The sequence below is a fragment of the Prionailurus bengalensis genome, chromosome B3 (genome assembly GCF_016509475.1).
Source record: "Prionailurus bengalensis isolate Pbe53 chromosome B3, Fcat_Pben_1.1_paternal_pri, whole genome shotgun sequence".
Lineage (NCBI taxonomy): Eukaryota > Metazoa > Chordata > Mammalia > Carnivora > Felidae > Prionailurus > Prionailurus bengalensis.
The window spans coordinates 101,179,167-101,192,452 of NC_057355.1; the positions used below are offsets into that span (position 1 = coordinate 101,179,167).

General features: G+C 39.0%; 1 protein-coding gene across 1 annotated transcript in view; it reads right to left on the bottom strand.

Annotated features, from left to right (window-relative positions):
* Positions 1-409: 409 nt before the first annotated feature.
* Positions 410-13,286, bottom strand: part of FERMT2 (FERM domain containing kindlin 2) — an 84,921-nt gene continuing 72,044 nt past the window's right edge. Inside the window, 5 exon segments of the mRNA XM_043556176.1 lie at positions 410-1,686; positions 3,503-3,644; positions 4,289-4,413; positions 7,628-7,849; positions 7,984-8,090. Coding sequence (XP_043412111.1) covers positions 1,513-1,686; positions 3,503-3,644; positions 4,289-4,413; positions 7,628-7,849; positions 7,984-8,090 — 770 coding nt within the window. The 3' untranslated portion in view covers positions 410-1,512.

A 13,286-nucleotide genomic window follows, 5' to 3' on the forward strand; every position in this document is an offset into this window, starting at 1 on the left:
CAGATAAAGGGAAAAAGTCCAGGACTGAAGTTTTGCATCTGAATGATATAATTAGCATTAACACCAGGGAGCAGATTCATACATGTGAGTTGTGGTCTTTTAGACCAGGAGTTATTTTGCCGTTTAAAACAAATTCTGCCCGAGGCAACAATGTCTGTTCATTTGTCATATTTCTGTTTGTACAATCTAATATTTAAATATTATGTGGTTCATTTTTAAGTAGTAGAACAAAAAATGGGGTGGAAGAATCTATCCTAGAGATTAAGTATCAACTATCTGGTGATACTCTGGATACCAGCAAGTTGTTCTCCTAACACAAGATGTAGGCAAAGTTCTTCCCAAAGGCAAGAGTTCATTTCTACGGTTAATGCTATGGAAACAGTAAAAACACAAAGTACAAAAAGAAACATAAATAAAAGATCTTGCTTTTATTTAAAATAAAATGCATTTATACAGTCTTTAAACCATGGATTATTGGACAATACTGGTAATCCACCCCTCCCGGCCCCCTCTTGGGTTATGTGACCTAGGAATTTTGACTATAGCACCAATGCCGACTGTAACAGCGCAAAAGACAAGAACATGGCCAGTCCAGGCATTAGAGTTAAGGACATTGTGGCAAATCATGACTATAATGAAGTCATTCTTAATTTAGCAGATATGAAAACTGCACATTAATTATATTTTTAAAAGCATTTAATTAATGCAAAGATGCTACATCTAAGACATTTGCTAGTTGTGAGTAGTTTTTTAAAAAACTGTACAATTTATAAAATTTGTGTTTGTACATTAGTTACACAAAATGCATACTTCATAGACCTTTACTTCATATTGTAATGCAAAAGTTGCATTATTTTAGGCAGACAGTGAATATGCTGGTGAATACTAAAAGTGTTGTAATACAACAGGGTGTGAAAGTCAAAACACAAGACAATATACATACATGCTTATTCAAGGACAAAAACCAAGCATAAGGGACCAACAGCATTTTCCTTCAAGCTCAAACAATAACATTATTGAATATCAGGCATCTTCCACAGGCCTGATTTATTTGGGGATGGGAGTGAGGGATGGGGAATCAATAGCTACCAGAAAGTAGGCATTTTTAAAACACATGATCAAATTAAACATACATTAAAACACATGCATTAAACATGATAAATAGACTTCATATAGTTTAAGCCCTGGATAGCTTTAAAGTAGATGGCTTGAGTTTCTCAGTTTGGCTAGCTTAAATCAGTGATGTTTTGTTCCTGACTTGCCCACTACTTTCGTTTTCAATTCCTGGCCCTAAGGAATGTGTGCCATATTCATGTCCATATATTGTATCATGATAGCAGATTAATAGTCGTGCTTGTTAGTGCACATATTAACTGGTCTGGTAAGGCAAAAAAGTTTTCATGATAAAATGATAAATTTCAAGCTTACTTTATTAAGCAGCATATAACAAACAACAGCTTTCAAAGTTAAATATTGTTATGGCCATGGAGTTTCATTACACAATATTTCTATTCACACCCAGCCACTGGTAAGTTTGTAGAACATCTCTTCATCTAAACTCTCATTTTGGTCTTTCGCACGCGTTGAGAGAAATATGTAGCCGCCAATGAATTCGTGAACCACTTTGCAATCTACTTCAGTACATATGAAGGACAATCGTACTTCATCTGCAAACTCTACCGTGACCTGGAACAAAGACAAAGAACTGTCAGTCTCAGTAAAACTCCACATGGTTAGGCATAAGTGACGCTACTGTGCTGTTTCATGTCTGCCCTATCACAAGACTATTTGTCGACCCTCAATTTTTTTTTAATCCTAAACTAATAATGCCTTCAGTTCCAAAAGAATACAAGTTGACTAGCCCCTCCCCGACTCTTTTTTAGTTTTCATGTTCTGAAAAGGAAGACTGAATGCAAAGGGTTTAGGTCATTATGTTCCCAAATGGTCTCTGGTGATTCGATTAATGAGAATGTCTCTCTTCAAGGCCTGAGAGAAAACCTACTTCCTGCATTTAATTTAATATTTGCTTCAGATACTTAACCTTTAGGTATCATGTTTGAATACAGTAACAACCCCTCTTATCCATGGGGAATATAGTTCAGGACCCTAAGTGGATGCCTGAAACCATGGATAGTACTGAAACCTACATACACTATGCTTTTCTTTCCTTTACAGATATACCTATGATAAAGTTTAATTTGTAAGTTAGATACTGTAAGAGATTAACAATAACAGAATTATGACAATATACTATAACCAAGTTATGGGAACATGGTCTGTCTCTCAATATACCTTACTGTACTGTACTCGCCCCTGTGATAATGAGAAATGACAAAATGCCTATATGACGCGATGAAGGTAAATGACATAGGTGCTGTGACATAGTGTTAGGCTCCTACAATGTATCAGGAGGAGGATGGGTTATCTGCTTCTGGATCAAGGTTAACCACAGAAAAGTAACTTATTATTCGATGCAGTAATAGGAAGTGCTACAACAAACCCAATGTCCCTAAAACACACAGCTTATCAGCAGAAGATTGTTTAAATGATATTTATGTACTTCAAGTCTGGGGGCAGCATGATATACAGTAGTAGCTGTGCCAGGTTTTAGATCCCCTGAGCATCTGACTTTGAATCCTGATTCTGTGACTAAGTGTGTGGTCATAGCAATCATGGCCCACAGGCCTCTACATGTGAGTGTCCTCATTTGTAAAGTAGGGACAATCCAACTATCCCGCACAAGGCTGTGGTGAGATTTAGAAATAGGGGACAAATACAAAAACATCTAGCATCATGACTGGCACAGAGTAGGCATTCAATAAACAGCAGCTGCTACTAGGAGTGAAAGGGATTTAGCATTACAGGAAAACAATCTTCTAAGCAGATCATTATATTCTTAGAGTTCTAATAAGTGGGCTAGTTATGAACTAGGCAAGTTTAAGTGGGAAATGAATAACCAACCATGTTTTATACTTTAAGAGGTAATGGTACAAACAATCTATAGAATTTTATAGGTCTTTTAATTCTTAAGTTTTAGAAGGGCTATATATATATTTAAAAATTTTTTTTCTTGAAGTTTATTCATTTTTGAGAGCAAGGGGCAGAGAGAGAGAGGGGGCCACAGAATCTGAAGCAGGCTCCAGGCTCTGAGCTGTCAGCACGGAGCCCAACGTGGGGCTTGAACTTGTGAACTGTGAGATCATGACCTAAGCCGAAGTCAGACACTTAACCGACTGAGCCACCCAGGTGCCCCAGAAGGGCTATATATTAATTCAAGTAACACTGTTATAGCTTGCCATTTATTTATTTATTTTGAGAGTGTGCGCATGAGCAGGGTAGGGGCAGGAAGGGAGAGAGTGAATCCCAAGCAGACTGTGCGCTAACACTGCAGAGCCCAATGCAGGACCTACGTCTTACAAACCTTGAGATCATGACCTGGGCCAAAACCATGAGTCGGATGCTTTAACTGACTGAACCACCCAGGTGCCCAACCCTAGCTTACCATTTTTATTTCCCAGTTCACATTCCACTGTTTCATGTTACTGAAACGCCATGTTTTAATTGCGTCTCCTGTGCTAGCATCCATCCTAATCAGTCTGTTATATGCAATTCCAATAAGTTCTTCTTTTTTTCCTCCTTGGAACCTATAGTATTAAAACATAATAACTGTTTAAAAACACGTTGGGGGTGGGAGGAATGTTGCTCTGTTTTTCTTTTTTTTTTAATAGAGGGTGCAAGTGAAGCGAGGGGCAGAAAAAGAGAAGTGGGGCTCATCCGATGCAGGACTCAAACTCACAAACTGTGAGATCATGACCTGAGTCAAAGTTGAATGCTTAACCAACTGAGCCCCTGTTTTTAAGATGTGCTCTTTAACTCTCAAAAAAGTGATATTCTTATATAAGTAAAAATAGAAATGCTATCATTTTGAGTTTTTTGGGGGGAGAGAGAGAATGCACAAGTGGGGCGAGGGGCAGAGGGAGAGAAAATCTTAAGCAGGCTTCATGCTGAGCGTGGAGCCCGATGCCGGGCTAGATCCCATAATCCTGGGATCATGACCTGAGCCGAAATTAAGAGCTAGACACTCAACTGACTGAGCCACCCAGGCAGCCCAATCATTTTGAATTTTTAAAGTAAAAATTACAAGAATAGAAAATACATTTCGATACTCTTTACTGTAAAATTGCTTAATGGATCTCAGCAGGTACTTTAAATGTTTAATTGAAATAGATTAAGTAAAAACGTACACATTAAGATTTATACATAGATGTTTAGTAGCAGAACCACTGACCTTGCAATAAAGTGTGTGATGCCAAATTCTGGTAATGACTGCCATGCTTGAATAAATCTCATCTTGGCTTCAATTAGACTCATCTGAGCTACATTCTGATGGGCCTCCAAGATTCTTGCTGTTATCTAAACATGATTAAACATCACCTTTACCATCAGACAATATTCTTTCATTGCAGGAGCAAAACAAAAGTAACCAACTGTGCCCCACCCCACAATTACCTCTAAGAGTTGGAATTAGGAAATTTCTGAAGCCACATTTAGGAATTTTAGTTAAATAATGACTCTTCAAAATAAACCTTGATGTATTTCTTTTTGATTTCAGTTTCCATATATCCAGAAACAAAAAGTACTTTCAGGAGTAATAACTGCCACTCCCAAAACATATTCCAAGGACACACACATATTTTGCTTTTATAAAACGGTATGTTCTAATCCTGTACATGACAGGTTTTAAATTTAGCACCAAAACACAATATCAGAATGAGTACCTGCAATATAAATTCGTGGACTATTTATTAGCACCTTTAATACTTGAAACCACCATAAAGATTTTTTTAATTTCTAAAGGTATCATTAGGAAAGTTAACTTTTAACTTAAATTATACTCACTTTGGGATGACTACTCCCACAAAGAGTGGAAATCCATGAAGGCGATGGGGTGGGTGGGGGGTGGGGGAACTGTAGCTAGGGCTTTAAATATTTTATGTATTTATTTTCTTTCCTTTTCTTTTTTAAATATGGAGAACTTACCAAATCTCTTATATAGCCTGGCTGTAGATGGCAATGCGAGGAAAGAAAAAGGAAGCAGAAAGAAAAAAAAAGGCAATCAGAAAAAATGGCAATGAAGCAAAGAAAAAGTTGCGGTAACCTGCAAACCAAAATTCCAGCCAAAAACCATGCAAAAAAAATTCCTTCAGGTAGAAACCAAGCAAAGTAAATGCAAGCATGAAAATGAAAACGAGAAAGCAGCGATTACTTTCCACTTTGAATACTGAGAAACACTTCCATATTATTTTAGATTGTTAAGTGTTACTAAAATTATGGGTAGAAATTTGTAGGGAAAAAAATAAAAAAGAGCAAATACCCTTTCCCCTGCTCATTTATTTACCAGTTCTTACTGGTTAGGGCAGAGCTAATGATTTTAGTAGGAAATCAAAATTAACATTCAAAAACCTTTAATGTTTTCAGATTGAGTCAGATAATATGACCCATGCACCACTTTTCAGAAATAAGTTGAAGGCATAAAATAAGTGCAGTGACCATACTGTTTCTTTATTTACACAAGAAAAGCAACCCCCCTCAATTACCATCTGTTTTTTGCATCCTTTTTCCTGGAAGGGAAAATGAAGAGATGCTATATACTACACTAGGAATGGTGGCTATACACACAGTAGTCTACTTCAATTTGTATTAACATGGATAAAATACCCAACAACTCTTTTCTTTAAAATGTAAAAATGCAGTTTGGGAGTCACAGTCATATAAGGATATATATATATATATATATATATATATATATATATAGCAAGTTTAAATAATATACAGTTTTGGGGATTTAAAGTAGATTAAATATAACAAATTCTCTGTATTGGTGGGCCCAAAGGAAAATCTTATGCCCTGATAGGAATAAAGGACCCCATGGCCCGGACCTCATCCTACTGGACTCCTGAACACCACTGTACTATATAGTTTAACTATTAAGCCCTATGTCCAACGACGAGTACAGCATGTGACACACAATAAGCAACTAAACTTCTGCCAATCAGCACTTTCTAGGTGTCAGGGCAATACATGCTCTCTACCTTCTGGGAACAACCATAAATTTAGTCAGGGAAAGAAGGATTACAAAAGAATGTGTGTTTGATAAAATGCCAACGTGGAAGACAAGGCTGGAAGAATCCTTAACCACGGACCACACATACTGCCACCTCACCAGTTGAAGACAGTCAAATAGTCACTGTTTCTGTCCCCCAGAGAATTTTCACTTGACAATCTAGTTGAGAAATCAGGGTTGGAAAACTATCTTTTAAAAGTGAAAACAATCATTTGAGAGGCTTCTGAGAAAACAATTCAGTACCCATCTCCGACAACTAAGCTAACATTTGTCAGTCTTCACAGTTAGACTTGAAGATCTTTTTTTCCTGGTACCTCACAGTGAAAGAATCTTGCTAAGATTTGAAACTGTTCCTTGCCTTTGAAGGCAAATGAATTCACTTTCAGAAACAAGGATTTTTTTTACAAGTAATTTTTAAATGAAATAACGAAGAATAAAAAAATAAAATTAGTACTTGATTCACTTTCCCTTTTTAACTTACAATCTACATTCCACAAATCTCCCCAGGGCAGCATTTCCTCCATTCCTCACTACTCCCACATTGTAGGGACTGTGGGATAAACAATTTCCATGTAGCTTACACAACCTCTGAAACTTAAAGACAAATACTTGGTAATTAACCTTCTGAACATTTCCAGCTAAGTAATTTCAAACACATATGATAAACATTATATTTAAAGTTAAGAATTAGTAAGTGTTCTGGGTATTTTATTGGGCCCTCCCAGTAATGTTTTAAAATTATTCTTTAACAGATAAAAATCAAACTAGATAGAAATGAAATATTTATTTTAAAGGCCTCCTTCACCCCACCTCACACTGAAGCCTTTGCCTTTTATGGCATGATGTTTGGTGTAGAGAATACTGGGGGCTATCCCAAATGAAATTCCCCTGCAAAGAACCTTTTATGTTGTACTGAAGAACCATTTTCCTAAATAGCAATCCTTTTATGGTATTAATTTCCAGGAAAGGAATTCTAAACAAAGTGAACAAAAGCAGTGAATTTCAATCAAAATTTACCAAACTCTGTCACATCACGCAAATCTTGGTTTAGGTTTTTGACTGTTAAGAAAAGACGATGTTAAAATGTAGACTATTTCTACCATTGTAAAGTTTATCTCCAAAGCTGGAAAAGTCCATTTTGACAGTGAGAAGTTGTTCTAGACTTTGCCAGAAAATGCTGGCTGTGCTTTATACCACACATATATAAGGAATAAAACTGCATGAATTAAGGAATTCAAAGCATCCACACCATTTCAATTCCCTGAAAGAACACCCTGTTAACAGAGCGGTTTCCTTAGGTTGTTTAGAATAAATATGCTTCCTACTATTTTACCTTATGATCTGTCCTATTAAAATGATAAACATTTTTTAAAATGACTTAACTGACTGAAGGCCATCCAACCATCATTAAAGCCACAAAGTTTTAACAGGGGAAACTAAATTTACAGTACATGTACAAAATCATACGAGAAGAAAAGAGATGAAATGAAATGAATCAAATACCTGCTTGTTCTTGTACTTTTTTAGATAGCGAGGGGACACCAAACATTCAGGATTTATATCAGTTGTGATCTGCTCTGGTATTAACTGAGGATCTGGGTTTAAATGCTGCATCTTCAGGAAGGAAAGAATATTTTGAACTTCTAAGTTGTAAGAACTGTCTGCCATGGTCTTGCCTTTGGAGGCTAATCTGCAGGCTGCCATCCAGTGTGCATACTGTTTTTCCTGTTGAAAAGAAATACTGAAATATGAAATGTATCACATGATGGGTCCTTTAAGTATAAAATGTAAGGACGACTGGTCAACTCACTAGGGAACTGAAGAAAACTGAAGTTCACACTTTTAATTGGAAAACTTACATTGTCACAACGAAGCCAGATTTCATTCATGCCCTCTGCAACTGGAATCAGGAGTTTAATGTTAAATTTTTGGCCTGAAATGTTTACATCTGGGGTAACTTCACATCCTGTAATAAAAAAATTATTAAAATGGTCAAATTTACCTTTAAGAAATCACAAGTCGCTATAGGTAGTCTCATTTTATGGTATCTTAACATGCTGAATTTTGCTGTTTTGGAATCTTTAAACTGGGAAGCAAGGTTTTATCGCCCAATAATTGTTTGAGGTGGAGCAAAAGAGATCTAGTGTAGAAAAGGGGTATAATGCAGTTTGTGGTTCTCATAAAACTTCATTGAAGAGAAGGAAAGGGTCCTGTTAAAAGGATATTACCAAAAAACACGACCCCACAAGTTTGATATTGTGCTGTTTTAATATCATTCAGTTCCTTAAATCTCAAGGTATTTGGGACTTTTAAGTTGCTAAATGTATAGGGATAACATTTTGGTAAGAATAAGCGACTTTTTAAAAGTAACCTCTCTGCCCACTGTGGGGCTTAAACTCATGGCCCTGAGATCAAGAGTTGCCTGCTCTACTGGCCAGAAGCCCCAAGAATAAAGGACTTTTAATGATGCCTTTTCTGTGAAGCATTAGCTAGCAGCTTTACAGAAGGGCACACAGATGGGCTGAACATACACTCAGTTAGATGGTGGGATAATGGCTGGCATAAACAAGTAGTAACCAGTGTAACATAGTGGAGAGGCACCCTGCAATCTGACCTTGTTCCACACTTCTCTGTCACTTAATTACTGCCCATTTGTGGAACATCTCTAAACCCAAATTTCCCAACCTTAAAACTCTACCTCACAGGAATGCTGTAAGGATAAAGAAGATAACAGACATGTCAGAGCTTTCTAAACGGTATTCCAGTTATCACCCTCAATGTGTCTTAAGACCATCAAGTAAGCTCCTAGACTGTTAGCAGGGCCTGTGGTCACTTTGCTCTGTGTACCGGAGCAACATCTCTCTGTACGGAGAGTATAAGGAACAAGATAATAAAGCTCTCTACATCTACCACAAAGAAAGAACAAATACAAAGCACTGTATTGAAAACAACAGAATATCGTACTTTTTTAAATGTTTATGCACTCTGGTAAGAGGGAGTGGGCACCGCACGCGCATGCAGGGGAGGGGCAGAGAGAATCTCAAGCGGGCTCCACACTGTTAGCGCAGAGCCCAACTGTCGAGCCGGACGGTGGCTCGATCCCGTGAACCGTGAGATCATGACCTGAAATCCAGAGTCAGACGCTAAAACAACTGAGTCGCCCAGGCGCCCCAAGAAACAGAACATTTTAAATAAATGGAAGATCCTCTTCTCCTTTCCAGAAACACCTATCATGAATTTAGTGGACTTTCTCCCTGTTTGCTTTCTTTTAAAAAATATTAGCTACAGCATTTACCGCTTTCTGTACAAGGATTACAAACTATCAGGAAGTTTGCATTTAATCTGCAAAGGTAACACAAAGAGGAGATGTTTGAAGATAGTTCTTTTGCAGATTTCATTACTCACTGAAGCAGACTTAAAAGTACACAATCCCATAATCATGTCTCTTTTAAAACTAAAACACCAAAAAAACCTAAAAAGCTTGGCGAGGCATAGTGAGTGGTAACTCAGGTGCTACTGTAGGCGCAGAGGCACCTGTCAGGCCACACATCTCAGACAATATTCACTCCGTGCCACCTCGGGTACCTATGACCATGGCAACATGCCACGCTTCACTGTAGCCCAATTGCTGCTCCTCTGACACGTTCTAACCGCAGTCTTCAAACTCTGAGTCCTGCAGCCCTGACACCTTCTCCCCATCATGTTTTCACTTCTTCCTTTTCCTGAGTCCAGCCTGGACACCATTCACCAGCTATCACATCCAACTCCCTAGACTCACCGTATTTCCATTAATACACATTAACCAAGACCTTAACCCTGGCTCCATCCAACCACCTCGCTTTTACTTGCCTATAATAGGCTGCTGAGCACTCTAAGGAGGGGAGGGGGAGAAAAACCACAAAACCAAGCAGATAGGTTTCACCAGAAATTCATAGATTCCCAAACTCTACCTGGCCCTCAACACTTGCATCCTGTGTTTTCAGACACCCTCAACAATGTTTATCTCAAATCTTCTCAGGCCTCCGATACCGCTCACTCTCAGGGGACAACTTCATATCTTTTTTCCAAGAAAGCCATCAGAAGTAGTCACACAGCTTCCTACCACCACAGCCGATAAAGCTTGCTGCCCTCACTCCCACAGTGGGATGGCATCTCTCTGATCCCAAGTGGGCTGTTTTCTGCCATCCCAGGAACCTTGCTCCATCACAGAGATCCTCTTCCTCTCCCAGACACTACTTCTCTATTTCTAGTGTGATGTTTCCATCAGCATTTCACTTCCTTGAGTCTCTCCAATCTTGAAACAAAATGCCTTCCTCCTCCACCTTATACCTCTCTCTGCTGTTACTGCCCTCTTTCCTCTCTCCTTATTACAGGTAAGGTTCATCAAAAAACTATCTTTGTTTCCTATTTACTTCTCAGTGACTGTACTTTGGCGCCCATACTCAAAAGGCCACTGAAATCCGCTCCAATCTGTTCGGCATCAAGGCCACCAACCACCTCCAATGTGGCTAAATGCTATGTCGGCTTCACAGTCTTTATCTTTCTTTTCTGTAGTATTTGATGCCAGTGATTACGCTGTCCTTTTTGAAACAACTTTTATCTTAGTTCCCACCATGTCTCATTTCCATGGTCTCCGTAAGCATTTTTTGTTTCCCTTCCTCTAATCTGCCCTGTATCTCAAACACAGGTGTTCTGCAGGGTTCTGTTCTTAGCCTTTTCATATTATAGACAACCATTCTAATGGCTGCCATTTATCATTAACGCTAAAACTGATACCATCAGTATCTGCAGTGTGGATCTCCCGTGATCCAGTGGCCTACAAGTTACCTCCAACAGCTATCCCACAGGCACCTCAAATTTAAAATAACCCAAAATTAAACTCACTGTCCTTCTCCCCGAAATAAGCTCTTCTATATTCTCAACTCTATCCATCCAACTTGTACGAGCCAGAAATAAGTCCCTCCCCATGAGCCTCTCCCAAATCAATCACTCAGGATGCTTGCTGACTGGGCTTTCTCAGGATCTTCTGAACTTGAACCCTTTTCTCCATCCATATTGATCACCTTAATCTGGATCATTGTCACTGTTCTAAAATTACTCCTCTATACTGTAGCCAATATAAATAGGATGGATCCTGTTATTTTCATGTTAATACTTTCTCAGTGACACTTCATTGCTGCCAGTTTAAAAAACAATCCCTAACATTTTTATCCTCCAAAACATGCCGATTTCTTCAGCTGTTGTCCCTCATCTATGTAGAAATCAGATTCAATAGCCACTAGGAAGCATTCATCCTCTGCCTTGAACTCTACATTCCAACAGCACAAAACCCCCTGTGGTTGCTGATGCTTTTCTCCAGGAATTTCTGCATACCAGTCTCTGCCACAAGATTTTTACCAATTCTCCTTCCTTCCATGGGCCTTGAGTTAGACACTGGACCTAACTCTGGCATTATTTCTGCCAGATATTTCCCACCATCGCTGAACACTGAGACAGCACACACCCTTATCTTTGCTCCTCCTTGGACCTGTTACTTTTTAAAGTACTATTCATTGCCCAAATTGTCACTGTTTATCTCCCAAATGCTCTAAACACCCAGAGGGGTGGGTCTGTAACCTGCTCCTGCTCATGTCTCCAGGATCTAGCACAGCTGGGGCACGGGAATTCAATCAGTATTTGAACTGAATTTGTTTTTAGAACTTTTCATTTTAGATCTCCAAAGGCCTTAGAGAACATCTAGTCCAAAGTCCAAAGGCATGGAGAACACTCTCATTTCTTAGAGGAAGGTACTGAGGTCCAAATGGGCTATTTTTCTAAAATCATAGGGCTTATTTAGTAGCAGAACAGGAAGTAAGCCACTTGATTTTTTAGGCTAGTGATATCTTCCTTAGTGTGATGTGTGGGAAAATGCTCTTTTGGGAGGACATGGAAAAGGTAGGATGACAGCACACTGTAAGCCATTTTCCATACTAGGACTTGACTTCTCAGTCATGCAGGGGGGAAGGTTAGGGATGTAACACGGTTAGAGAAAGCAGGGGCCAGAAGACAGATCTTGTCTCTAAATCAAGAGCAGATCATCTGGGCTGGTCCTGGGCAGCTGAGGACAGAAGCAGGAACAAGAGCTGCAACAGATTCTAAAAGTAACAAATAACAAAAGAGACCCAAAAGTTAACTCATGGGTCTTGGAGAGAAAGGCAGTTAGCCTAATTCAAAGTTTTAGGAAAATTACAGTATTCTAACACATGGGCAGAGCAATCTTCTACCCAGGCCAGGGGTTTCCTTTTTTTAAAACAACAGTTCAGATAACTAGTGAGCAGAACACAGAGCAGAGATTTGGACATTTCGTTGAAATATACTAAAAATATCCTAATGTACTATGTAGAAAAGAAAATGAAGACTATAGATCAGGGAAACCACCTTTATATTTTAAGCAATAAATACAATATTTTGAGAATAATTTCTGTGAATGAGTCAGGGGCCCCCTTCTTGGGTACTTTTGTCCAAATATGGACATTTTTAGTTAGAAAGGCATATTGCTTTACATATAATGATAAATGTACATGCAAAATGTAACCCAGAGGAGAAACGGGTTGGGCCGATAGGAATGAACTTCTTGAACAACTAGCCTGCCAAGGGAACTGCAACCAACAGGCCGCGAAACCAGGAGGCTACCCCGCAGCTCCATAGCCTGGAAACACCATGCTCCTTTCTCAATTCTGCCTCTCCAACCCCTTAACTTAGTTGGGAATTGAAGTCTTACATGAATGCATCTGGTTGGAATAAAAATCTCACTGCAAACAAGTCCAGAAAATGTATTTTAGTTTTCTAGCCTTTGCTGTAAGAGTGTGGAACAGTGAGACGACAATCCACCAAGCATGCTGGTGCCAAGGGTGCAGGGAGTGTGGTGAGGGCACATAGGAGAGCAGTTCTCGCTGGAAGTGAGCCAAATGGTTTTAGTGACTATCCCTATAAGTGAAGTGGTGATCAACAATCTGCAACACCCTGCAGAAAAATCATGGCAGGAGGCAGCAAGATGTCCTCTAGCCGTAGAAGAACCAGACCAACCTGGACAGGAAATTCTCCTTCTGCCTGAACCACTGCATCAGTCAGATAAAAGGAGTGAAGGAGCAGTGTGAAGAACCAAAGAAGTCACCCAAGTGGG